At 38.4% G+C, this 27,557-nt stretch overlaps 1 protein-coding gene across 13 annotated transcripts in view; it reads left to right on the forward strand.

The window, feature by feature from the left end:
- The window catches only part of MSRB3 (methionine sulfoxide reductase B3), a 172,709-nt gene that overhangs the window by 28,307 nt on the left and 116,845 nt on the right, over positions 1-27,557 (forward strand). For 6 of the 13 annotated variants that reach the window (XR_011496931.1, XR_011496928.1, XR_011496927.1 and 3 more), the window contains exons 2-3: positions 20,263-20,371; positions 21,973-22,050. Coding sequence is in view for 8 of the 13 variants with exons in the window: in XM_070494330.1 (XP_070350431.1) it covers positions 20,263-20,371; positions 21,973-22,050 (187 nt within the window). In the remaining 5 variants the exon portion in view is untranslated. Of the gene's footprint in view, positions 1-365; positions 530-2,001; positions 2,130-20,262; positions 20,372-21,972; positions 22,051-22,208; positions 22,328-22,361; positions 22,410-23,030; positions 23,320-27,557 lie in introns of those variants that run through there. The other 7 variants (XM_044756068.2, XM_014838594.3, XR_011496929.1 and 4 more) reach the window with 6 other exon arrangements.

The raw sequence follows: 27,557 nt of genomic DNA on the forward strand, positions 1-27,557 counted from the left end.
TAAGGTTCTATCAAATCCTAACCTATGGAATGCGTGCTTTGTAGGATTTGAAAATGGAGAACATTGTGACGACATGCTTTTTGCATTCTTCCGTGTCAGAAGACGAGACTGCTCTAAAAGTTCTCGGTCACTTTAGTTGCTCTACTGTCCTGGCGCTCATGTAGCACTTTCTGGGTTTGCTTTTAAAGAAAACCGGGCAAAACTAATTTGCCACTAGATGGAGCCCTGGCTATTTGGGTAGAAATAAATGCCACAGAGTGGGAACGTTAAATCACGCAGTCATATCATGCTGGAGGGCCCCCCGGTATTTGAGGCCCTCAGCTCTTAATTGTAGAATGCATCTTTGTTCTTTGCCTGACCTGCAGAGTGACATCACTCCCCTTCTTGCTGTGCGCCGGCTTTGACACAAGCCAGATGGCCGCCGCCATCGGTAGGCGCGCCGGCCGCCTGGTACAGCAGTTGATGAAACAGACGAGGAAGACGTTTTACGGTCAGCTGCGGGAGCACGAGGAGGCTGCAGCTTTGCTAAGTAATTACATTTACCGTGCACACTTTATTCCTCCCAGAGAAGGTCACAGGGAAGAAAATACATTTTTATTTATAGCGTTGTGAGGCAAAGACCTTTGATCTTTTATTAGTCAGTAGTCTGCTCCAAAGGAATGCTCTGCAGTCACTCGTGAAAATGACATGTTTATTTATGTTTGATGGTTCTTTCAGGCTGCGCATTGTGATACTTACCTTCTCTCTTCCTCCCTTTTGTCTCCAGTTAGTAACACAAAAATGTTTTAGTTTTGCAGTGAGTTTAGATTGGAGGAGTCAGAGTTCAGGCATGTTAATACAAGCGGATTTCTGTCAGATATTCTCCAGAGTGATTTGGTGAAATATATTACTGTTTATTACGTGTTTGTTCTTCAAGGAGGTCAGAGGAGACCAGGAACAGACTTTTATTTTGAGGGGGGGACGAGGGTCAGGAAATGAACAGGACGTTAATTTTGCCTCCATCTTTGGACATTTAGTGGTTAAGGTCGCTTATAATGCTAATTTTGAATAAAATATTAGAAGTTAATATTCATCTAGTATTTCCGTCTTCATTTGAAGTTAAGCTTTGTCAGTTGAAAGATTGTACAAAACTTTAAAGACAGTCCTAACTAGGCTTTTCCCTGACGTTGAACACACTCACAACTTTGAGACTCTTCCACATGATTCATGTTCAAAAGCTTTAAAGAATATTTTTACCCTTTTTAAAGGCTAGGTTGTGAATATTATTCACAGGATTGACCTGGAAATTATAAATCGTAAAATCAAATGAAAATTCACATTCGCTTTGCTTTGTTCAGATGCAACACTGTTCTAAAGGGAATCTCCTGGCTGTCCCTAGGTTATTTGGCTCTCAATTAAAAAAAAAAAGAAATCTGTTAATCTTACAGTATTTTACCATCTTCTCCAGGGAGGGAGACTTGCAAATGAAAAATAACTGGAAGAACGCGGTGTGGTGTGAGGCAAGAACATGGCTTTGCTGTCAGATCAGACGCGGTTTCTCATCCTTTTCTGCTGGTTATTTGCTTTGTGCCCTTGGACCTCTGAGCTTCGCTTCCTCACATATGTATTGGGGGATAAAACTTACCTCCTCAGTTTATTGTAAGAATTGAATGATACAATGTGTATATTAGGCCCCAGACAGTTCCTGTCACATGGTCCGAACTCAGTAAATGCTAATTCCTTTCAACTGTGTTAAACTTCGTCTCTTATCTGAACCCCTTGCAAAATGTATTCACAGATGATACTGTTATATCTTGTGTATTTTATTCATGAGATATAAGTACGCCTGGGTTGAAAGTAAGCTCACCCTCTGAAAAATAGCCGTTTGAAATTTATTAGCACTGTGTGTGTGTGTGTTCAGTTCCAGATAAAACCATAACCATCAATTGTGCAATGAATGTGGTTAACATTTGTGATGTTTTAATTTGTTTTTGTTTTTGTTTTCTTTTTTCTCCTACTCAGCTCTTGCCCCTGTTCTTTGCCTCTCGTTTTGTTGGTGAAGATAATCACCGTGATGTCTGCATTCAACCTGCTGCATTTGGTGACAAAAAGCCAGCCCGTGGCCCTGCGAGCCTGTGGGCTTCCCTCAGGTTGCTGCTTCTTGTACCCTACTGGCGGGGGCTCTGGTGCCGGCGGGTGTTTCTGCTGCAGGAAATGATGCGCCATAATGCTTTGCTAAATTTCGTTTTCTTTTACTGGGGCCCTAATTTGAAGACGGAAATTGGTTATAAATCACCACTCTACTTTGAGTACCATTCATTTCCACAATCCTTACAACCCTTGGAAACATTGTCCAGTTTCCTTGCTCAATATATAGTTGTCACTAATATTTCAGGATATCTTCTTGTTCTTTAATGCACACTACACATCTGAAAATCATAATGTTCATAAGAGGCTAGCAGTCTTGATAAAAAACTGCCCCAAATCACACAAAATAGGACATTCATCTTGTTAAAGGATAATAAAAATACTTTTCATTCCACATGTGGCCATGCCTTTAGGAAAAGAAAAATTAAAATGAACAACTTTAGTTTAATAAAGTTGCTCATTTATTGTGGTTAAAAAGAAAAGATGTTCTGCGTAACAATGACCAAATAAACAGAACTAATATAGCATGTGACAGCTGGTTCTTGGAGTGGAACCATCACACTTTTTAAAAATGCGATTTTAAGCATTTAAACAAGTGAGGCATGAAAGTCCAAAATTTCATCATGTGCCTATAACTTTAATATTTTAATTTTATTATGAAAGTCACAGTGGTTAGATGTTTTCTGTGAATATTATTGTCAATATTATTTATATTTTCTATTAATGTACATATCTCTATTACTATATTGTATAGAAAATTTAATTCCAACTTATTAAACATTCGTTGAATGTTAACTCTGAGTGCCAGGCATTGAGTGAAGCACTGAGCGTAGAATGATAAACAAGGTCAAATTGATTTACTTATTTAGCTAGTACAAGGGGGCGATGGAGCTGTGTGAGGACCATTGACCCATATGGTGATAAGACTAGACTAATGGTATTTACACCTGGGATGTTAGGGGAATCCAGAGGAGGACGGTCCTAGCTCTTTGCTTAAGGGAAGAATTTTGGAAGGAAGGGTGGGTCTCTGAAGTTTCAGGAGGGCTTCATCAAGGATATAGTGTTTGACATGAGTCTCCATCTGTGAGCAACAGTTAGCCAGGTGTCCAAAGAGGAGGAAGGACGTTTCTAATATATGGAGTAGCGTGGGCAAAACATGAAGGGCTGAAAGAGCAAGGTGTGTTCAGAGAAGTGCAGGTTATTTAATATGGCTAGCTTGGGCCAGTGTGGGCAAGTAGAAGAGGTGAGGAAGGAAGGTAGCCAAATCATGCAGTGTCTTCTATGATGTTTTAAGGAATTTAAATCTTGTGGAAAGGATGAAGGGGGAATAACATGACTTCATTTAGCATGGTGGAAGGTCAGTGCTAGTTCCAGGTGCGTCTATGAGAAGGCTGGGTGGAGACTGGATTAGAAGGGAGGATGGGACATTTGTCTTGAAGCTGTATTTGAATAGTAAATATCTATGTCGAAGAAAGCTTTTATGTCTATTTGTGGTGACTTGAGAGACTAATGAAGCTTAATGCTTGGGGGCCTCAGTCACTCTTCCCAATCTCTTTGCCTGCCCCACCAGCCGTGCCCGGAGCTGCCCGTCTAGAGTAGATGGGAGGAGTTTGAGGCTGGAGGGACTCACAAAGTGCGAGAGCCTTAACAATGGTCATTACAGTAGGTTTGAAAGAAAGGGCATGGGTTAGAGAGATTCAGGTTGTAGGACTGGCAAGGTTTATCTGCAGAGTTCCACATGAGCTTAGAGAAGAACCTCAGTCAGTGTGGTCCCCATGTCATGCGGAACGTTTCATAACTGGCTACGCATGGAACAGTTGGAGGCTGGAGGTTATTTAGTTTGTACGCAGCCAGTGTGTGAGAGCACCAGCACAGTTCTTGTAATATGAGTTTGCTACACACACAAGAGGCTTAGTATTTAGAGAACAACTGATTAATTAACAGGGTATTTCTCGAGATATGACAATTGTGGAATTAAATGGTTTCATACTGAAATTGTTTAATTGAGACGTGTCTAAGTTTTGATATCAAAATGATTCAAAGATTAAATTCAACAAAGCTGATAATTCTTAAGTCACCATGATGGTACAGTGCTTAAGCACACAAATTCCAGGGTTCGACTGCATTTGAAATCTGGCTTTGCCACGTACTAGCTGTGTGCCTCGGCTTTCCTGTTTGTAAAATGGGAATAATGATAGCACTCACTGGAAGGGGCTGCTGTGGGAACGAAAGAGACCTAGACGTGAAAAGTGCCTAGTACAGTGGCCGGCATGTGTAAATGTTTACTAAGTTCCCTGTAAATACCTGTAGCAAAAAAAAATGTATCTTATGTATTTTTTAGTACAATAGGCTTTTAAAAACATTTAAATATGTCCCATCTTTCATTTAACTATTTTTACTTCAATAGGAACCACAAATGCACTTTATGTTTGAGAAATCACCATCTCAATCTGTTGTTGGATCTCTTTATTTTACTTATACATCCAGCTGAACTAGAATTCAAGTCCTAAAATTATACAACACATTTCTTTTATTCTTACTATCCAGTACTGATGGAAGCCCAGAGAAAGTCTCTGTCCTTTTGGCTTGCAAACCCATTTTAATTTGATAAATGAATCAGCTGGAATAGTATTCCATAATTCCTTAGCCATTCAAGCACCACTTACTTTTTAAAGTGTTATGAGAGTCAGTCTTCCAGCGTTTACATATTTTACAACTTAAATATTAGTAAAATCTTTATCGTCCATTTCTCTAACAGAATTTTACTCTGAGAAATATAGAGATGTTGAAGAAATTAAGTTCAATAACAATGAAACAAACTATTTAAATTTTGAAAAATAAAAATGAAATCAAAGTGGGAATTAAAATCCTTTACTAAGTCCTTTGTACAAGTAGGGAGGGAAGAGGCCAAAATTGGAGATAGAGGAAATTAAGGTGAAAGTTTGAAGTCTTGCTTTAATTTACTGTTCCCTGGTCAAAACCCATTACAACAAAAATCACTGTAAATCAAAAAGATTTCTGGTCCCTAGCCAGTACCCTCCTAATTTCAAGTATTATTCAATATGGAATAATTCCAGAACTAAAAAATAATTGGAACAGGCCCTTAAAATTGATTATAACTGGATTGACCTGTATGAGGGCCATATCCCAGAAGAGTGATCTATCATTTTTCAGCTTTGACTTCCTTTACTTATTTTTAATAAAGCATAATTTTAATTTAGAGCTTATTAAGTGCATCTGAGTTATGGTTCACTCACAGTTGTAATTAAAGATAATTTTTTTCTCTCTGAGAATTTCTTCTTAATTTCCTACAACCCTTTCTTGTATGTATTAAGAAGAGCACTGGAGATGGAGTCAGAAGGCCACAGCTCTGTCCTTAACTGTGTGACCTTGAGCATGTCAGTGAACTTCTCCAGGTCTCAGTCTCTTTATCTTTAAACCGAGGAATTCAAATTAGATAATCTGTTCAGTTGAAATCCTATGATTTTATTAACTGTCGTTTGTTTTTACTTTTGGCTGTGGCTTAATAAAATCTTAAAGCTCAGTACTAATTAATGGCTGGAAATTTATAGACAACTCCGCTAGGTTGTGGTGGGAGGATGGAAATATTTTCCATGTTTGAACATTAGAATTCCTTACCTCTAAACTGAGACTGAGGCCTTATCTGAGGACGGATTAGGAAGCACAATTTTATACATAGTTTCAGTGCTTGGTAAAAATTAAGTCTAATTGTAGCTCAGACTAGATATCGTGGTAGCTTACAGCCAAGAGAGAGCATTTGTCTAAATAGTACTAATTACAGTGATAAATTATACTTTTCTCTAACATCGTACATGTGATCTGTGGTTGCTCCTCTTACTTGACTTTAGTGGCATATTTAACAGTCTCCACTGAAGAGCCACACAGCTGTTATGCAGTTTGGAAAGATATGATCATAATATGCTAATGTAGAAATTAGAAGTCTTAAGAAGAGATACTTTGCAAATGGTGTTTGCGAATCCTAGAGTATCATCTGTAGAAAGAGAACTCTTCACGGATCGGAGGCTTGTGGCTCCAGGGCTCAGCACCGTGCCTGGCACTTAATAAATATTTGTTAAACGAATGAATAAACATTTGGAAAGTTTACGTGTAGGTGAAGTGATAGCTATAACAGAGAGTGCAAATTTATTTGAGACTCTTTTATATGGGAAGAGTAAGAGTAAAGTTCATAATTCGGTTGCGTTTTGAATATATTGTGAGAAACAATTTCTCTTTTCTCACTTTATTGCATTAATACATATAGTAGATATCTTAGGTATAAATCATGTTGTAGCCAAACACATAACAAAAAATGGTAACACAGATTCAAGGTATATTATCCAGCTTGCTTTTAATTTTTCTCTCAAACAATTTGAGTTTTGGTGGTAGATAAACTGAGAAAGGAAATAAATGTATATTACACTTACCATGAGAAGTAGGAATTTTGGCTCTTTTGGTCACTTTGGAGCAAATCATTATTGTTATACTTTAAATTCTCATTTGTAAAGAGGAAATATGTGCGCTAAAGCAACATCCACAGATAAGAAGTTTGGCTGTTTAAGCTGGAGCCAGCAGTAGCTCACCAATAGCTTCTGATGGCTTATTGCCCTTAAAAACATAACTGAAGTCATCAGTGTGCTGGTCACCTCCTGAATAGATTGACTTTCTGTGTTACTTTTTATTTTTATCCTTTTTGGGTCATGAAGAGGACCATCTCCCATGGTTCTTTGATAAAAGTTATGACTCTCCTCCCCCGGAAAATACATATGTGTATCTATGCACAATTTTTCATATTCTTTCGTTAGATATTCTGAAACTCTTGAGGGCTCTTTGGCCACAGATTCAGGATCTATATTCTAAAAGGCACACAGGAAACCAATATAAACACTCTGATCAGAATGCCGCATTCTGATTTCTGTATGGATGTCACCAATGGAATCCTCTCCCATGGGTTTAGTTAATGCCATCTGGTCTCCATTTTCACCATTCTTACATGTTCATCTTATCTAACTTCTTTGGTTATATTAAAAATACTTTGGGGAAGTTTTTATTTTTAAAGAAACAAATAGTTTTAAAAAAATAGACACAAATTTCAACTCACAATTCACAAAATAATTTGCAGTTAGTTAATTGAATGGTCTCTACTTTTTCCAGTAGATGGCACTAGATTTACATTCTTTCACAGCACGAGTGTCCTGACATCATTAGCACATAGGTGCGTTGTGAAGACTTAAACTAAAGTGTATAAAGAATATCCGGTTAAGAACATATGGATTTACAAACCAAAAATTTTTCTGCTTATATTATGTTCAAACAATATTTGTAGAGTGCAAAACCTTTTTCCATTTTCAATAGAATTCCAACTGCCTTATGCTTGGACATCTCATTGAAATTGTCTTTCATGTGTAGACTTTCTATAAACTAAAACAAGTTTTCATAAATTAACTTATCTTTTATCCAAATAGCTGATTTAACAGTAATTTATAGTTTTATATGCAGCTAAATTTTCTTCAGCAGACCACCCAAGAATTAAAGAAAATTTCACATTTTGTTTTGCTGTGTTTTGAATTTTTATAGAATCTTGAAAATGTTATTGGTTTAACATGTTGACTGTTAAGCATGAATTGTTTTTTGCATGAATTAAAATATTTTTGGAAACTAAGAAAAATTATATTTAAAATGTTGATTAATGAGTAGTCTGATGCAGCTAGCTATGTTTTTTTCTAAAACAAAATGTTTTAGTAGCTCTATAATATACTAAAGTTTAGTTAATGTTGAAAAGTTGCTGTATAGCATCTAATTGCACATGAGTTTTAAAAATTATTTGTGAACAAGACTAAATTATAATAGAACAATACATCTGTATTAAGGTGTTGGGCATATGGTTTGTTAAATGTGAATTTTGTTAATTTTTTTCTTAAATATGGAATAAATTCTTTATATATACTTTAATAATTGTAAAATACATAGAAACATCTAGTAGCAACAGAGATAAAATGGACATGAACAAATAATAAAACAAACTTTAGTTTTGTTTGAGAAGTTCACTAGTTAATTAACAATGACTGTAAAGAATATAAAACATATTGTGAGTTCTAAAAACAAATGGTAATTCTGCAGGGTTAGATTATCTAGATAGCATGGACTTTTGGGGAATCACGTAGGTGGAGTTATTAGATGTTTATTTATCTAAACATGTTCACAGTAATGTTACCTAACAGATTACAGAAGGATTTATTATTAAAACGAGCTACCTTTTGCTCTCAACAAACATGTTTAATGGAGAAATGAGGCATGAATGATAGCTCACAGAGACTCATGTTGAGGCTAGACGCTAGATGAATTTTTGTTATTCGTTCGGTAGTTCTTTTCTAGTTTATAGTTTCATCCTAAACATTTTATTTAGAGGTTGAATTTCTCATGGCTGCTTTTTCTAGATACCTTTTAATTTAAAATGCTTTAAATAGATTTTATTGAGATGCAATGGCAAATTATTTCAAATTACTTTTTATGCCTTTGCATTTAAAACCAATCATTTATATGAAAATTTTAAATCCTCATTTCATTTATTTTAATTCCCTAATTTTTTCTCTTTTTTTTACATTTAGTATATTTGCACCTGCATTAATCACTTAAATGCATGTTATAAAAAATATACCATGAAATGACAAAGATATCAGTTATTTAGGTGATTTGTAAGAGCTATTCATTTACAGAATTTAAATTTACTCAATAACTACTATGAGAAGCATTTCCTTCAACACTAGATATATTTATTATATTCAGGCACATAGTTGCAAACAAAGAATGGAATGCTAATTTAAACAATTAGATTATTTGAATTTTAAGCAAGCGAAGAAAATCCAAAATTCTATAACTATAGTTATTAAGATTTTGTTTAGTTGCAGAAATGCATGTTGGCTCAGAGAATGATACAACTGTTCATATTATATATCATTTTAATGTTTTAATATTGTGCAAATTTTAGATAACATCACAAGTTTCAGAGGTTGCCATCGTATTATTGGTATTGATGAAGAAACGGATTGGAAGCTTAATTTCTATTTACCAGTTTGTTTCAACCACCAATTTGCTTTATGGCCCCAAGAATCTGTTTTGTACTTTTTATTCCTATTCTTCATCTGTAAACTAAGAATGATATCATATTCTTGTCATATCTTTCACAATTAGAAATAGCCCTTAGGCATTAACATTATTTGATATTTCCCAGAAATTTATTCTGTGCAACTTTAATCCCTGGCTGTAGGGAGAATGGACTGAAAAAATGAAAAAGGAGGAGATAGGGCATTAGATAAATCTGGGGGAGGTAGTGAGTTTGATCAGCCAAAATCTGTTTCTAATCCAGGAAAATCTTTCGTTCCTGCAAAGTAAATTCCAGAAAGGCAGAGATTTTTGTCTACTTAGTTTACTACTTCATCTCAGCAACTAGAATTGTCTGTAACATAATAGATGTTCAATAAATATTTGTCGAATGAATGAATGGATGTGAATAAGTACCATCATCTTATGTATCAAAATAATGCCACATTGGGGCTGGCCCAGTGGTGTAGTTAAAAGTTCACATGCTCCACTTTGGCGGGCCAGGTTCACGGGTTCGGATCCTGGGCATGGACCTACACACTGCTCATCAAGCCATGCTGTGGCAGCATCCCACATACAAAATAGAGGAATATTGGTACAGATGTCAGCTCAGGGACAATCTTCCTCACCCCCTAAAAAATAATAATAATAATAATAATGCCACATTGAAAGTAGTGTGATCTCTGTTTTTAAAGAATGTATGTTCTGGTGAGAAAGATGGCCACTTTGGGTCCAAGTTTTGTTATCTATAGGATGAAGGAAGTTATATACTTGATGGTTTTATGATTCTATGTAAACATTTCCTCCTTTGCTTTCTATGGAGGGAGAGAGTAGAAGTGAGAAGTGGCAGATTCCTTCTGCCCAGAATGGTAGACTGCCTTCTTGGAATAGGATTTGAAGCAATAGACAGTTCTTCTGAAGGATATTGAAGGAATCGGTAGATGTAATTAGCAGGAGGTGGCAGGGATGGGGGATGGCAGCCTGGGGTGGGAATGGACGGTGGGCACAGGGGTTGGTAAAAGATGGCAGATTAAAGCGTGGGTTCAAGAGAGAAATGGGACAAATGACTAGATTAAGGGAGGAAAGCTACAAAGAAAACCTGGCTCTCATTAACCAGGTGTGTGACCAGCCAAGTCACTTCTTTGGACCTTGGTTCCTCATGAGGGCTTTGGACTAGAAGTTCATCATTTCCCATCATTAGTTCTACTAATATCCTGTAAAACTGATCCATTATCAAATTGAGAAACTCTGCAACTGCCATATTTTATAAATTCTAAGAGGCACTGTTTTTCCGTTTTATCGTCTTGGTAACCAGGAGGCAGCCTAAAAATCATTGTGATAAGAAAGCATTGTGTCATAGTTTGATTGGCAACTCTTTTTTGCTTTTCTAGTGGAGCATAAAATGATAGTGTGTCAGCAGACCGCATATTAGTAACGCACATCAGTGTAAGAAGGTCTCTGAGAAGGTCTCCATGAAGAAACCCGTGTCACCTACATTTTCATAATCTGGGTTGACTACAGAAACCTCTTCTCACCCCCAAGAGGAACAACCTGGGAGCATTTTTTTCAGAGCCAGTGTTTACAGAGTACATCTTGGAGAGTGCTGGGTTAGGTCATCTCACAGTCTTAAATGCAGAGATTTAATGGAATATTAGTCATAATAAAAGATTTCAATGTGGAACTGTAAAGAGGTAAGAAAGGATTCAGACTAGTAATCAAGGGAAAAAACTTAATCCATCATCATTTATTCTTTTTTTAATTTCACCAATTTATTGAGCAAATATTTTTGTTGCAGTTTTTAAACTAAATTCTAAGAACCATAGCCAAAGACATCATTTAGGAAGAAAATTTAAATAGCAATAATTAAAATGAATAAATATTTAAATACAGTATATACTTATTTAGTGCTTACTCTTGTCCATGTCCATTGCTGGGTGCTGGGTCTGCAAAGATGACCGAAATCTGTGTATGCACTGTCCTTCAAGTAGATGTTGAATACTTCAGGAGAAGTCTTAGGCTTTTTCTTTAGTTATCTGGGTGATAAACACAAATGTAAAATTTTAGACTGTTTTTTTCTCCAGAATCTCTCAGATTTTTCTGGAATGTATAGACTCAGATTTAGCTGTCTGTTGAGTGGCAATCGCAGACTTGTTTTCTGCCCACTGTGCTTAATTAATTTAGAGTTTAAATTTGATTTGGGCGATGAAGTAATTTTAGAAATTTACAAAGCTGAGCTCTTGGACAATAAAATTTTATTTTCTTCCTGATGAAATATACTTAATGTTACATTTAAATAAAACTCTGCATGATAATCTAAGAGAGGGCCCGTTTCCTTCCTTTTTTGGGCAGTTACCTCTCATCTCCCTTGCATTCTGTGCTCTCAGGAGGGCAAGGGAGGATGAGGGGGGAGCTGTTTTTTGCAGGTCTTTTTGATGGCATGTGAAATGCTAAATGGAAATGAGCCTGTCTGGTTTTAATTTTTTTTTTTTCTGTATGGGCTATGATGTTCGAGTGAAGACCCATACTGGAAAAAAAATTAAAAACAGGGAACTCTGACTTTGTCAGACGTTTCACATGCGACCAGATAGACTTGAAGTTCAGTGACTTTCGCTTCCACCATTGTCCCTTGATGATGGCAGTGCCTTTAAAAATCCTCTTTTTATTCATGTGCTTTGCAAGCAAGAAAATACTTTTTGGATCAAGACGGGTTTTAAATATTTCCCTAAACTCTAGGCTTTTTGGTCCACATGAATAGAAAAATCATCGCTCTTGGTGTTTGCATTACATTTTGAAGAGTCGATAAGGGACTCTTTAGTTCTTTTTGATGCTTAAAGAATGCTGATGAAATGACTACTACACATGAATTCAACAATTAAAAATTTGTGGCACACAAAGGAAACATAGAAAGGTAAAATGTGGTTTCTGTCTTACCTCATCACGGGGAATGTCGTGGAGGCCTCTCTGTTGTTCCCCCTCGAGAAGATCACACAGCCTCACTGGGGAGAGTGGACTATTATAGGCTGGGATTTTAAGTCCTATTAATAGGCTTTAGATGTTGTGGGAAATACATTCACTTCCATTGACTTAAGTGAGAAAAGGTTTCCACACTTCCCCCTTGATTGTAACACTGCATTCTCTCTCGGCTGCCCAGCTTCTCTTCCAGATCTGCATCTCTGCTTTACCCTGGCTGTTTCCCTTTGCTAAGTTAGCTGATACCCTTACACGAAGACTCTCTGCATTCCTTTCATCAGGAGAGGATGCTTACAACCTTCACGATGTGCACATTTGATCCCATGACATCTCGTGGCCTGTCTAGATGGAGTTCTCTTCCCTATTTGAATCTTCTCTCTCCCTCTGACCCTGTAAAGTCTATTTCTACAAATTCTCTGAGTTTCCCATATCCCAGTAATAACTGGACCTGCTTACTCCAGGTGGGCGAAGTTTAAGTGTTAATATCTTTTTTGTTAACTCTCTTTACACAAAACTTTGTACCTGCTTTTACTATTACGACAGGACATTGTATTGATTACTTTTCTTTTCTGCTAGAATATGTGCTGTCCCAGGCAGGAACCTTGACTTCTTCATTTTTAATTTTCCAGGGCTCATCACAGTTCTTGATTCACTGTAGATGTTTAATAAATAGTTGTAGAAAGTATGAATTAATATTAGGTTCAACAGTTTATATCTTCAAAGAATTTATAAATTGGGAAAATAAAGCAGAAGCAACTGAGGACATTTGAGAAGAATTGCAAAATAATATATTAGCCCGTGTAAGTAGTACCTTGCAGAGTGAATACGCTGGTCCTAAGGGTGTACAGATGAAAGGATGATCAGAGTAGGAGTGAATTTATAGAGTATGTAGACTAGGAAGGAAACTTGCTTGAAAATATTTTCTTAGTTTATCTATTCAAACCTGCAATATGGAAACCAGAAGACCAATTTTTATCATTCAGCTATGTACCAGTAAAACATATGGTCTTATTTAATTCAAGAAGTTTAAAATGGTATGTTGCCTTGGCATGCTTATAATGTCCATTGATGTTAATTAGAACTCTGTGCATGCATCAATCGAATGTAACTGAAACTGAGCTGGAGAACTGTCTGATGTGAAGGAGTAGAAAAACAGCAAGAAGGTATGAAATGTGATTATTACTATGATCAATAAAGATATGATTTTTCTCACATATAAACAGGAACAAAATCTTTACCTTAAAAAGAAATAATTGGGGCCGGCCCAGTGGCATAGTGATTAAGTACGTGCACTCTGCTTCGGTGGCCCGGGGTTCACAGGTTCAGATCCTGGGCGCGGACCTACACACTGCTCATCAAGTTGTGCTGTGGTGGTATCCCACATACAAAATAGAGGAAGATTGGCACAGGTGTTAGCTCAGGGCCAATTTTCCTCACCAAAAAAAAAAAAAAACAGAAAGAAAAAAAGAAACAATTGTCTGCTTTCTGACTCTTAAGACCTGGAGTTTTTTTTTCTTTGTGTTTTATTAGGATTGGAGGACAGGTGAAGTTAAATTGAACCTAAACATACAGATTAAGAATTTTTTTAAAAATGGAAACTAAGTTTATACTTTCTCTGGTTATGGATGTTCCCTGCCATCACCTACAAGATTCCTCTAAAGGGGAGAGTTCTGACATGTTTAAGAAGGGTCAAAGCATTGTTTGGCCAAAGGATTTTGCTCTGTAGGCCCCTCAAAAATATAGCCTGTAAACACGGCAATTGCATATCCTCTTGCACGTGACTCCAGGTCAGGAATGATGCCCTGTCATCTAGAAGGGACGACATTCAGTACCCAGAGCAAATTTGCAGAGCATGCACGCGGATTCTGTGCTCAGAGTGCAGACAGACAGATACTGCCTGAGAGCTGTCTGAGAATGGATGGCACTTTACCAAGAGGGTACTCACTAAGGTCCCTCTTGGAGGTAAAAGTACTGCCTGACGATGTCTGTACTAAGAGATGTAGTTGTCAACTTGCTGGTTTCCAAGCATACTCTCTGTATGTTTGAATTGTTGCTGCCTACCCTGCTCATGTTCAGGGTTAGCAGTTGGTTTGCGTTGCCTGTCTCTGTCTGTGCCCCTGGAGGATGGATTCCTAGGCAATTCACCTCTTGCGTTGGCCGTTTCCTCTGAGTGTCCAGGTATGGGCACAGCCGGCTTCCTCTCTCCCTTTGGGGCTTTGCTCAGACGGCGCCTTCCCGTGAGGCCCACCGTGACGGCTCTACAGCCCTTACCTCTAGCACTCCCAGTCCTCTTCGCTCTGCTCAGTCTTGCTTTTTTCCTTCCTGTGTACTTAGCACCTTCTAAGAGGCTGTTTTATTTACTTACTTATTTTCGTGTGTTTCCTCTGTCTTCCCGTGCCCCTGCTGCTTTCCTGGGGGCTCCGTGCCAGTAGAGCTTGATTTTGTTCACGGGTGCATCCTATGTCCTCAGAGTGAGGCCAGCATAGAGGAGGTGCTCAGTGAATCATTATCGACAGAGTGAATGAGGATATTTTACTCAGCACAGTGCCTGGCACGCTGTGAGCACTCAACATTTTTGACGACTTGAAAAAACAGTAAGAACAAATGTCAGATCAACGGTCCTCAAACAGTAAGCCCTGTAGCCCTGGTTCCGGGGACACCAGAGCGCGGCCGCCAAGGTGTCGGGACCTCTCAGATGGTATGTTCATTTCAGGAGTGTTTCCTGTAGCCTAGATCTACTTTGAGAGAAGAATCAGAAGGATTGGGTGTACTTCCACAAGCGAGGAGCTTGTCTTCCTGTGCTGCGCATTTTTTCTTAAAGCTTTTATTGAATTACTGGCATGCAAAACAAACAAACATGAGAAAATGGTTCATGGACTATATTCTACATTCTCTTGTACAAATGGACTAGATTTGGCTTTCATAAATGTGCGCTTATTTAGAAATTCCTAACACTGCTATATCTGGAATAAAAATTTGTTCAGTCTTCCAATACGACAGACTAATAACCAACTGAAAATTGAAATTTATAGTGAAAATAAAAGTATACCATTTTTAAATATAGTAGCAGGATGCTTCAACATGAATTTTACTGTTTTAACTTAGTATGCTCAAAGCAAGACAAGATAGTTTTATCATTTCTTATTCCTCTTGGGAAAATATTTAGCAGTTTTATTTTTTCTCATCCTAGAACCAAAATGAAAGTTATGGCATCTTTAGGGTTTTTTTTTTGTTTTGAATTTTCACACTGAAATATAAGATTTATGACTTAAAAGTGCTCTTAGATTTAGGTAACAGATCTGATTTACTTCTTAACAGGAAGTTAAAATGCCTTTCAACATTTTATAGACTTTGCGAGAATCCCGTCTGAACTTTGTCACTGACCCTCTGCTGAGGGAAGGAACACAGGGAAACAGACGTTGGCTAATAGACAAATGTATGTATTTTTCCGGATGTTCTGTGGTGATTATTGCTTTTCTCCCTTATTATCTTAAGTTGTTGGCAGTTTTTAAGCTGGAAGTTATTGCATAATTTAAGAAGAAACAAGAAAGTCGTAGTATAATTTTTCCTCCCAGAAAATATGATGACGATGGGCTTTGCTCGGACAGCCCCGGGTTGAGTCGATGTATCTATCCACTGTTTGTCCTTAGTAAGTTACGTGATAACCTCTCTCAGCCTCAGTTTCTCTATCTGTACAACGGGCATGACATCCGCCTCCTAGAATTATTGAGGAGTCCCTGTGGTTATGTGAAAGTGCCTGGAAATGTGCCTGGCACATAATAGGCACTCAGATTTTAGTTTTCTTCTTTCAATTGCTATTCTAATCATTTTAAAAGATAACGTGAGGAAAGTACTGTTCTGAGAGAATTACTATAGAAAAATAATTCCTAATAAAACATTGCAGTACACCGAAATCCCTGCCCTGGCTACCTCATAAAACAGGGTTTGCAGAATTTGCTGTGGTCAGAATGACAGTGTGGTACTTCGTTTATTCAGACAGTGTTTGCCAAGCAGTGGTGGCTGTGACCCCTGGAGCAGACCCGTGAGGGAGGCTGCCCGTGGTCACGTGACGGGGAAGCGGGCAGCCAGAACGTGAGTTCTTCTCCATTTCTTTCTTCCTCCAGCAAGAGCTGCCTGCTGGAGCCTTAAGACAATATCGGCTTTGAGGCGACAATACGGAACAAGCCTCATTATAAAGAGAGACTTTGGGCTTATTTTAGTGAATAAATACCCTTGGATTGGGTTCAAGATGGCTCCTGTCTATACCGAAATGACTCTGTGGGGAGTGGTGTTACAATTAGGTCCCAAAGTGGCAGTGGAACCCCTCAGCCGTGTTTTGTGTTGCATGTACGCACACCCACTTGTGCCTTCAAGGTCCTCTACTGAACATTTAAATAAAGGGAAAAAATCTTCTCCTCACATACTTCTAAGCCAATTTAGAGGTCATTGAACAGATGTTATATAATACTAATGTTAAATTACCCTGTGTAATAAGAAAATTACAGTACCTAAGTGAAGATAGTAAAGGGAAACCATCCAATGAATTATTCTAGAATTTCAAAATGAAGTGATTTCTTCAAAATTAACAGTGGCACCATATGACTTTAGCAAAGTGAGTCTGATAGCGAGAAGGGAAATCAGAGACAAAAGGGAAGCCTTTCTCTGTTTGTTTATGCCAATTTTTGCTTATGATGCTAGAAGAGCTAATGTCATAGAGTATAGCTTTCAATTGTCCAGGAAGTATGTTATTATGAAACTATGCGGCAAGAAATTTATCAAAATCTGACTAGCTTCTCATTGAGTTGTTTAAAAATCACAGTAGTTGTTTCTAGTCCACATATACTTCCTCTTGCCACTAGGTGCGCTTTAAAAGCCTAATTATTTTGAGAACGTAGTATGACCAAAGAATAAAAATGTACAAAGTTTGACAACTTTAAATAAGCACTAGCATTTCTTAAAGAACAAACCTAACTTACAGTTAGGAAACAATATTTATATTTAAGGTTGAGAAGCCAGGATGTAGGAAAATTTTGCTAATTTGGAAGATGACCTTTAAGTGCACCAAAACCAAATAATTTGTAGGCTATGACATAGGGCACATTCCTCCAAAATTTGTGTGAATACTGCTTTAGTGGTTCTTGAAAGACAAACAAAGAAAGCTGGAATGAAATCTCGATCCCCCTCCCCAATAGGATGGAGACTGACAAAGGGGGACAGCAGTACCCTTTCAGAGCCCGCCATTAAGGCGAGGTCTCTGTGGCACAGCTAATGAGATGGTTCATGGTGGAAAACAATCTGTTTTTAAGAATGTTTAGATCAAAAGTAATTTCTAATCTATGAAATAAAGTCTCTTCAATACCCTTCATTCACCAGGAAAGCTTTTATGTTTGTATTGTTTACTTCAATCAGATGTTTTCAATTTTACCTTTTCTCCTTATACAAATACTTGACGTGGTTCGTCAATACTGACCAACAGTTTTATTCTTTCTCTTCTGAAAAGAGAGATTTTTGAGAGAGGGAGAATGAAAAAGAGAGAAACATCTTTGCCTAAACTATTTGCAAGCATCTGTGCTTTAAGCTACTTTTTATGAACACTCCTTAGTGAATGACTCAAGGTAAAAAGGCAGAAAGCATCCAATGTTAGGAAATTGCAATCCAATACCATGTAATTTAAACCTGCAGTTGCTTCTCTTGTACTAAATGACATACAGATGGGTAGCTTAGTTCTCTCAACTTTGGGAACACAATTGGTCTTTTTGTATGAATGAACATATATTAACAAAAATATTTTGGACAGAATTATTTAATTCTGATTGTCCAGATTTTAATCATCCATGCCATTGGAAAGAAGAATTTCAAGCAAGATGTTTTGTCATGTTGTGTGCAATTAATGAATTTTTTTGGACAAAATCGACAAAGATGCAACCCTTCCTATAAATAAAGAAATAAAAATAAAGATACCTTTTAAGAAGTCTATAGTGAGTTGAGCAGAAACTCGCCTATCAGAGTCAACTGATTATTTAAGAAAAAGCAACTCTGTATTCAAGCCATGGAGAGGTTTGTCCGACAGGACAGACATTTCTTAGGGGAACATTTCTGTGTACTCCTTGGACAAGAGTAAAAGTGTAAGTAGTTGGTATTTGGAGAAAGCCTAGTGTAATATGGGGTCCAGTGAGATGAGAGACCAGCACGCCATTAGCCGTGTGCCAGCTGTTCCTGTAGTCTTTCCAGGCCGGAGCAGGGCCAGCATGCCGTGTGGAAGGTCAGGAGAGGCGCTGGGTGACAACCCACAGGCCCACTGCAAACTTTCTCTTTGGCTCTGGTTTGCTCTTTTCCTGCCTCCATGCTTCCTCATAGAGAATCAACCACTCTTTCTTGGTGGCCGTGTTCTGGAAGCTGATACCCTTCTTCAGCCCCACAATCAGGGTAACTGGTTAGTTCATTTTCTCCCAGTTTAACTTCAGTGATCTCACTGACTATGACACTACGTGCCTTAACAGTACAAGATGTAGAAAGCACTTCTACTCCTAAATAGTATTTCTTTATATTTCAAAAGAAGTTGAGTTTAATATTCAGGAAACTAAGCACTCTTTCTTTTAGTAATTTCAAAACATGGAAAGGAATCTTTGCATGCGGAGCCATCCACGGGCCTGTCTCCCACTGGGATGGACAGTAAAGAGTGATTTCCCTGCCAGGAGTGGGGGCTGTGCTATCCCAGAGTTAGGTTTCTTTTCAATCATTTGTGCAGGTAAAATAAAATGCTACATATAAACAGATGTTGTCTGAACACTTTACTGCTGTCTATATAGGTTGAAATAAAAGCTGCCAGTCACATTAAAATTATTTCATCCTTCAAATACACTTAATCAGTGAAGTCTTCCTAGGTATACTTTGCAAAAAGAAAAGATAGGTCTCTAAATAAAGTCACGTCCAGCCCTGGTGGTCTAGTGGTTAAGATCCAGCACTCTCACCAGTGCGGCCAGGGTTTGTGTCCCTGTCAGGGAACCACACCACCCACGTGTCGTCGTACTGTGGTGACTTCGTGTCGCTGTGATGCTGAAAGCTATGCTACCGGGACTTCAAATACCAGCAGGGTCACCCAATGGACAGGTTTCAGTGAGCTTACAGACTAGAACAGAGTAGAAGGAAGGACCTGGCCACCCACTTCCAAAAAAATTGGCTATGAAAATCCTATGAATAGCAGCAGGGTATTATCTGATCGAACGCGGAAGGGGACAGGATGGCACAGAGACTGGGCAGGCTTCTGTTGCGGTGCGCAGTCCCCTTGACAGCACTAACAACAAGAAAACCACGTTCACTTTTCTTCTTTGTCTTTCGCCTCCCTAATTTTTCTCACCCTCTCTTTGGAATGTCTTGAATCTGCATCAGTGTAAGAGCCTTCTCCTGGATTCTATTAAAAATTTCTTGCTGCCTGTTTAACATGGTAAGGGACAGTCGTTAAAGAGACATTTGCTTTTAAGGACTCTACAGAACGTAGTGAAGTGTGTGACAGGATCAGAGAACAATTCCTAGTCGTGGAAAAATACATCTTTAGGGTTCAAAAAAAAAAATAGGGTAGTATTTAAATCACCCAGAATGGAAATGGAATGATGCAAGTTTCAGCTCTTCTACAAAGTTGCAAAATTATTGAGTGGAGAGTTATTATTTAGCCACATATGCCCATCATCTTATATATACAGTGTAAATGCTTTTTGGATTCGTTTAAAAAAAGGAATTTCAAGGTACTGGGAGACACGCAGGATGTACTACCATCTTGTGAATGTTCAAGGAGTGTTTACTACCGCGTGCTAGCAGCTCTGGCTATAGCACGTTCTCAGTGCTCCAGCGGAATCACCTGGATCTTGAGAAACACTCTTTTTAATCTGAGAGAAATAATCAGCCACAGTTCAGGTAAGTTTGGTGCGTTAGGGACTGGTCTGGTCACTGACAAGTGACTGCAGAAGCTGTGCTGTGGCTGCCAGCCAAAGCAATTATTTAGGATTCAAACTAAAAAGCCTCCTTCTCCCATATCCTCTCTCTCTCCAGGGTCATGTAGGGATCAAAAGAGCTGTAAGGTGGTCTTTTCCCAGCAGGAACTGAGGAAGCGGCTCACACCCCTGCAGTACCATGTCACTCAGGAGAAAGGGACGGAAAGGTGAGGGGAGCGCTAAGAAGGTCATTAAGCAAAAGCCAGTTTTCTTCATCCCCCCCCCCTTTGAATCCTCTTCCTTGCCATTTAATCTAAAGAATTCTACTCTTATTTGCTAAAGTCTACAAATTACTATCCTTGAAAAGGTTGAAAATGGTATTGTTTAGGTTAAGACGAAGCCTTATTTATTCTTTCTCCCTTTTAATGAACACTCTATCTTATGTAAAGTCACAAGGCTTTTATTAAGGGCCTGTTTTTAGTTTACTACAAAATGTGTGGAAGTAATAGCGATTTAGGTACATTTTTTGGGAAGACATCACAGTAAGCAAAACCATGAGGGACATGGCACTGTGCCAGGATGCTGAAATTTTGAAGGTGGCCATTGTAAGAATAGACGTTTTGGCTGCAAAAAGAAGGTAGCATAATTTAGTTCCTTTCTACCCCACTCCAATTTCTTTTTGAAGCACATGTGGAGAAAGTATTTATTGGCTCATTTGTGGTTGGAATGTCAAAAATTTTCAATAACTGCCCTCACATGGCTTTGGTCCTTGGAAGTTCGCCCTAAGTCCTGAAAAAAGAGTTTGTTCACTTCCAAGACTGTTTTTAGTGAATAAAGTCTCTCTCAGCTGATTCCAGCTCAAAGGTAACTTGCCAAGGTCCAGCCATTTTGTTGTCTAATTTATACCATGGAGCTTGGCATAAGACCGTAACTTACCTCTGATCCAAATTTATTAATGATGTAACTTCTTGTTTTCATTCATGAACTGAAAGAGCTCTTTACCACACATGGGGTCCTTGTTAATAGGCAACACTCTCTTCCTGTCACAGTGTATACTGTTTACCGAATGTACTGACTGTGGAATCTCTGACAAAGTCCACCCTCACCACACAATGCGCTGGTGGTGGACTTCCTTCTCGGCCCAGGAGGACTTCTAACCGTCCTGTTGTGTACATGACTAGCAGAATGATTTAATGCACACAAACAACTAGAGATTAGGTCATTCTTAAAAATTCTGTTTATAAAAAAATTGGACCTCATAAAGAGGGCGAAAGGATAATAAAAACAAGCTGCGGAGCACACAGACTTTTTGTTGGACTCGCACAGCTGATTTGTATTAGCTGAATGACCTCCTAGCCTTTAAGATTGTTAACTTAGAAAAATATTCCCTTAAAGCTGCAATATTCCTTTTCAAACCAAAAAATAAGACTCCTTCCACTTGAAGTCGTGGACCCTTCTGTGTTTGCTGGTCTACACTCTTGGACATCATAGAGTAGCAGAAATCTTATGTAATAATGTTTTTTTTTCTGAGAATCTGAACTACAGGTTTATTTTTAAATCAGAAAATTTTCTTCCAAGCATTACATAACTAGATGGCTTGATTGTTTAAAATTTAACCTGTGCTAGTTTGGAATAGTCATACACACATTTTATTATATAGATTTGAAATATATTAGTAATGTTCAGATTTCCATATGTTTGGTCTGTTCTCATTTTAGGACAAAAAGCCCTTGAAAGATTTATTAGAGAAATATATTTTAAGCAAATATGTTCTATAAGAAATAATGCTAACTTTAATTTTTTTTATGCTCTGTTTATGGTTTATCAGTGCCTTCGAAGGAGAATATATACATCACAAAGATCCTGGAATCTATAAATGTGTTGTTTGTGGAACTCCATTGTTCAAGTAAGTATGTTAAGAACCTATGGTTGTGGACATATCACACATGGCAACAAACTAGTTATTGCTTGTTCACATTAGAAACTTTTCATTATTGAATTTTGTTATTTCTGTTCCCCCCTATGAAACAAAAGTAACTATTGACTTTCATGATAAATTACCAGTTTGGTGGACTGGCTGCTTTTGCACTATTTGGATCTTTAAATACCCAACATCAACTTGTTCATTGCAATAACCGTGAGGCTTAGCAGAGCTATGAAAGAGATTTTGGTGAGTATAGAAATGTTTATATATTTATTGATTTTTCTATCATCCAGTGATGGCCCTGAATTTATTTATTGGACCATAATGCAAGTTCTTCATGTGTATCCTTCAGATTGAATAATATCCACCAAGTTGATTATTTGTACTTGTGCAATGAAGGGCAATACCTGTATTGAGGGTAACATGGGAATTATAACAGATGTTTTTACATATGTAACATGAGTTTAACAGTTTTTGCATTGATTCAAAATCTTTCTTTTAAAGATCCCAGTAGTTTACTATAAAACAGGCAGGACGTATACTTTTTCACCAAAATAGTTAATTCAGACAGTGTATTCTGGAGATTATGGATCTTAGTCAAGAAAAGAAAATCTTTACCCAAAATTTATTTATCTAGGTGGAGAAAATCCTACAAGTCCTGTACTTCCCATGGGGTTGCTGATTTGGGGGAGTACAAAGACAGAAACCTTAATTGAAAGTAAATGTCATTTATTTAAAACAGAATCGCAAATTTCTTAGGGGAAATGAACAAACAAGAATCAGATACGTGTAGCATGTACAACATACTTAATATCTCTATAAATATTTCCCTCTTAAAACACTGGCAATTTACAGATTTTCCAGAAATAACAAGAAACAGTAGTTTCCTTGAAAAATTTTCTTGAAGTTTAAAACCTTTCTTTAACTTGCATAAACCTTATTGCACCTTACTGTTGTCTGAGAATCTGTTCTGAATTCTTATATTTATTCTTCATGTTAAAAAGCCAGCCCTTCAAATTGTCACATATTTCGGGGCTGGCCCCGTGGCCGAGTGGTTAAGTTCGCGCGCTCCGCTGCAGGCAGCCCAGTGTTTCGTTAGTTCGAATCCTGGGCGTGGACATGGCACTGCTCATCAGACCACGCTGAGGCAGCGTCCCACATGCCACAACTAGAAGAACCCACAACGAAGAATACACAACTATGTACGGGGGGGCTTTGGGGAGAAAAAGGAAAAAATAAAATCTTTAAAAAAAAAAACAAATTGTCACATATTTCCTCTCAAAAAACACACATCCCTATATTTCAACACCTTTAGCTTGTGTCACAATAGATGATAGAACACTTAAGATGGTTGCTGAGCCATGTTAAACTTGTTAATATCCCAAATGGTAAAAATTGACCACATCCTCATTGCTTTTTGTTTAAGATCCTCCATCTCTTTTGCTGTCATATGATTCCGTAAAGTAGTGGATCTAAGGACAACTTACTGTTTTAAATAAGAAACAGAACCACTGTAAATGAAGGGTTTAACCCATGTGAGATTTTGAGTCACGAATACTAAAAGCAAGACCCTTCTCCAAATGTAGGTGCTGCTGGGGTCAGGGAGTTGCATAGAGATGTGACATGGCCTCTATTTCTGTTAGCATTCTTATAAGGAAAGCTTTGATTTTCTAAGTTTTTAAGGAGTATGGTTTAATATTTTTATTCTACTTTTTTCTTTTTTTAATTGTATGCTTCTCCTGATATGGTTTCCTGTCAGTTTTAGGGGGAAGATTATCTCTGCTTTAGCCTTCCTTGTAGGATGCAGTAGTTTGTTGGTCTGGTGCTGCTGTCTTCCTGGAGAACTTCTATCCTTGGTGTCCGCAGAGCCTTTCCAGTGGCCACAGGGCATGGACAGTTTTAAGGGAATCGATTTTTGGTCCTCAACTTCTGTATGTATGTTTTTCTGAGGCTGGTGTGTCTGAGAGAGCCTCTGGTTGGCCACTTCTTCCTTTCTATCTCCATCATAATCGCCCTTCTCCCGCTTCACAAAAGATGTCACACCTTTTACCTGTCCCAAATCTTACTGTGATTTATTGCCCTGGGGTAAAACCTCTAAGGTGTCAAGCAAAATGATAGTTCAAGAAGACGTTACTTCTGAAGGAGAGACCCATGAAAGCAAGGCCAAAAAAAACCCACCCAAAACCTGAAAAATATTGAACTGGTAAAAAAATATTGAAATAGTATTTCATCTTGGCAAGACTCAGTCGGCCCATCTGCTGTCTGCTTATCTATCTCTTCATCTGTCTTCCATTTGTCCATTTTCTACCTGTCTACTTAAGTGAGACAGTTGTCATGGAAACAAGTGTCAACATTATTCAAATTAAAAAAATGCAAGTCTTCTTTTTTGGATGGGTGCTAAGTCGGATTTGATTGATAGACGGGACAGGAAGACTGCGTTTGCACGTCAGGTTGTATGGTGGGCTTCTCCATTCATTAAATGATCTAAATATGTAGCTCTAAGGTTTTGACAAAAATATATTTTAAGCATGTAATCTGTGTACAGAACACCAGAAAATTTATCTTCTTCAGTTATTTAAATTCTTGATAAGATATTTTAGCTGTTACTTTAAAATCTATGAGGATGTATGTATCAGTCAGCACCCAATCTGGATACAGAAACCGCACAGTAATTGGAACAGGAAAGTTTAATGTAAAGAATTATTACCAGAGGATTGTGGTAATGAGGGTTGGCTAGTAAGAAGTAAATAGGGATTCTGAAGAATACAGAAATAGCAAATACAAGAAGCTATCATGACCCCCAGGGCTGGGATAGAGCCCGAGGAAAAGCTTCCGCTGCAAACCCTGCCTCCAGCCTCCCTACACCTTCCCCTCCCGGGGCTGAGGTCTAGACCTTGTTGGAGAGGGCAGGGCTGTAGCTCAGTAAATGGCAGAGAAGTCACTGTGGTGCCATAATGGGGCAACTTCCTGGAATTTGCGGGAAATCTACCCTCTGGGGTTCTGGGGAAAGCTGTTTACAGGGAGGTGCCTCACTACAAAATGACCAGAGGTGAGTGTGAGGAGAAGCTGCTGGGCGCCAGGTGCTGCTGACTCCTGTGCACTGGAGACAGCACCTAGCACGAGAGAAGCTGCTTGTGCTGCAGGAGCTGGCACTGGTGAAGCAGTGTACGCTACAAAGGCTGGGTGCTGGAGAAGCTGTCTGCACCAGGAGCCAGGTTCTGGAGGAGCTGTGCCCACCGAAGGAGCTGGATGCTGGAGAAGCTGTGCATACGGCAGCAGCCTGGCACTGGCGAAGCCGCCCACATTGCAAGGGCCTGGAGTAGAGAAGCTTCATGTGCTGCAAAAACCAGATGCTAGAGCAGCGGCCAGCCCTGCAGGAGCCTGTTGAGCAGGCTACTGAAACCAGGAAGGGTTTCCCTTTCTCCTGCAGTCTTTCTCCTGTGCTCTCTGCTGACAACGTTTGATATCATGTTAGCTGACAAAGAAAAAAGTGTTTACAGTCCCAGCACCATTTTAGCAGAGCAGGCAAAGAAGATGGATTTGAAGGTGAGAGGCAATAAATTAATAACTGGCACAGAGTCTATATATTTTTTTTCTCAAAATTCTTTTAGGGGTTCATGAGCAGAAGTTTGAAAACCACTCATTTGTTCAATGAATTCATGGCATCAGCCTCAGATGCCTTCTTGAGATAGATGATTTCATGCTTGGAACACAGAATGTAGGAAACAGTTGAGGGGTGTGTGTGTGTGAGTGAGTGAGAAAGTGTGTGGAGTCTTTGTTAGAGAGCAGGGAGTGAGGGAGGAAAATTAGGCAGCAAAGACTACAGAGAGGAACAAGGTGAGAAGTAACAGTGGGAGAGAAACAGATAAGAAAACAAAAGAAACAAGAAAGAAGTACTGAATTTTAAAATGCCTGATTCTTGGCAGTATGAAAAGGTCCTTTTTCCAACTGCCGTTTCTGTTATCTTATTCACGCTCATTGTGTGTGTGTGTGTGTGTGTGTGTGAGAGCACGCATTCACATGTGTGTATAATCCTCTTCATTTGCTTGACTGATGTATATAATACTTCCTTACAAAAAAGGCCATTCAATTATTCTCATTTCGTTTTCAAACTTGTCCTCTACCCTAAATACATTCCCTCTCAACAATATACTGCTTTCTTACTGCCTGCCAATACAAGAACCTTATTCACAGGCTGCTTATAAACCAAATGTGTAATTTATTCCATGGTTCACATTTTCTTCACATTCACAAATTCTACTAAGCTAGCTTATTTCTCATAGAATACTACTGACTTTCAGTTAGTAAATTAACTGACAGAAGCAAGAATGTTCTCTCCTCTGGTTATTTGAACTTCTAAAATTTCATCGAATGAATTTATTGCATATCAGATAAGCCAGAGAAGGCACTGGTGAAATAATTCAACTCAGAAAATATTTTTGACCACTTTTATTTTGCTTTGGCTGACACTTTGCCAGGTATTGCGAAACACATAAAATTAGTTTATGAACTTTTTTTTTAAGGTACTTATAGTTTTGTTGGAGTGAAAAGAAAAACGCAATAAACAATTACAAAATATGGAAAAATAATCTTAGTATCTGTGTGAATGTGCCTGTTTGAAATGCTTTCCTATGGAATAGGAAGGGATATGACTGCATCAGAGGAGGGCCGTTTCTCATGGAGGAGGTGAGCCCACACTTTACCAGACAGAGAGAAGCTTGTAGTTTTTCCAGGTAGAGGATGCCTACTGGAGAATGCCATATGAGCAGAGGAATTAGAGACAGGATCAGAAGTGGATTTCTCAAGGAGTAGTTAGGAGACTGGTCCAGTAGGAGTGGGGAGGCGAGTTATATTGGGCGTAATGGGAGCTATGGCTGGACAGTTAAAGGGGACCAATTAAGGAAGTGCTTGGATACCAGAGAAGACGTTGAAATTCCTCCTTGAAATTCCTTAAGCCCTGGCATCTTCTCCTCCAAGCCCTGTCTGAGCCTTCCAGGGCGGACATTGGTGTCCCCATCTCTGCTCGCATGGCATCTTGTAGGTACTTCTGTCACTGTACTTACTTCTTTGTCTTGTAGTTATCTGTTTATGTGCCTGTCTGCCCACTAGTAAGTGAACTCCGCAGTGACAAGGCCATGCCTTAGTCCTGTTTTTATCTCCAGCCCCTGGCATGTAATAATCACCAAGTATTTGTTTGTTGATCAGATGTAGGTCTGAACTTTGTTGGATGGATTGTGGAGTAATTTTGAATATGATTATAGCATGATGAAATGGGAAATAAGTCATAACAGTGCACAAGATAGATTTCTGGAGGTAAAAAGAGAAGGAGATAGGGATGTAACAGCCTCAGTGGGAACTTTTTTTCTTGTTAGCTGATAACCTCAACAGTATCCATGTGTCATCAGCTCCTGATAACTTTGTTTAAGACTTTGGAGAACCATATAGGATAGTTTTTATGCTGTACACATTTACTTACCAGGCCTTGTCCT

The sequence above is a fragment of the Equus asinus genome, chromosome 22 (assembly GCF_041296235.1).
Source record: "Equus asinus isolate D_3611 breed Donkey chromosome 22, EquAss-T2T_v2, whole genome shotgun sequence".
NCBI lineage: Eukaryota > Metazoa > Chordata > Mammalia > Perissodactyla > Equidae > Equus > Equus asinus.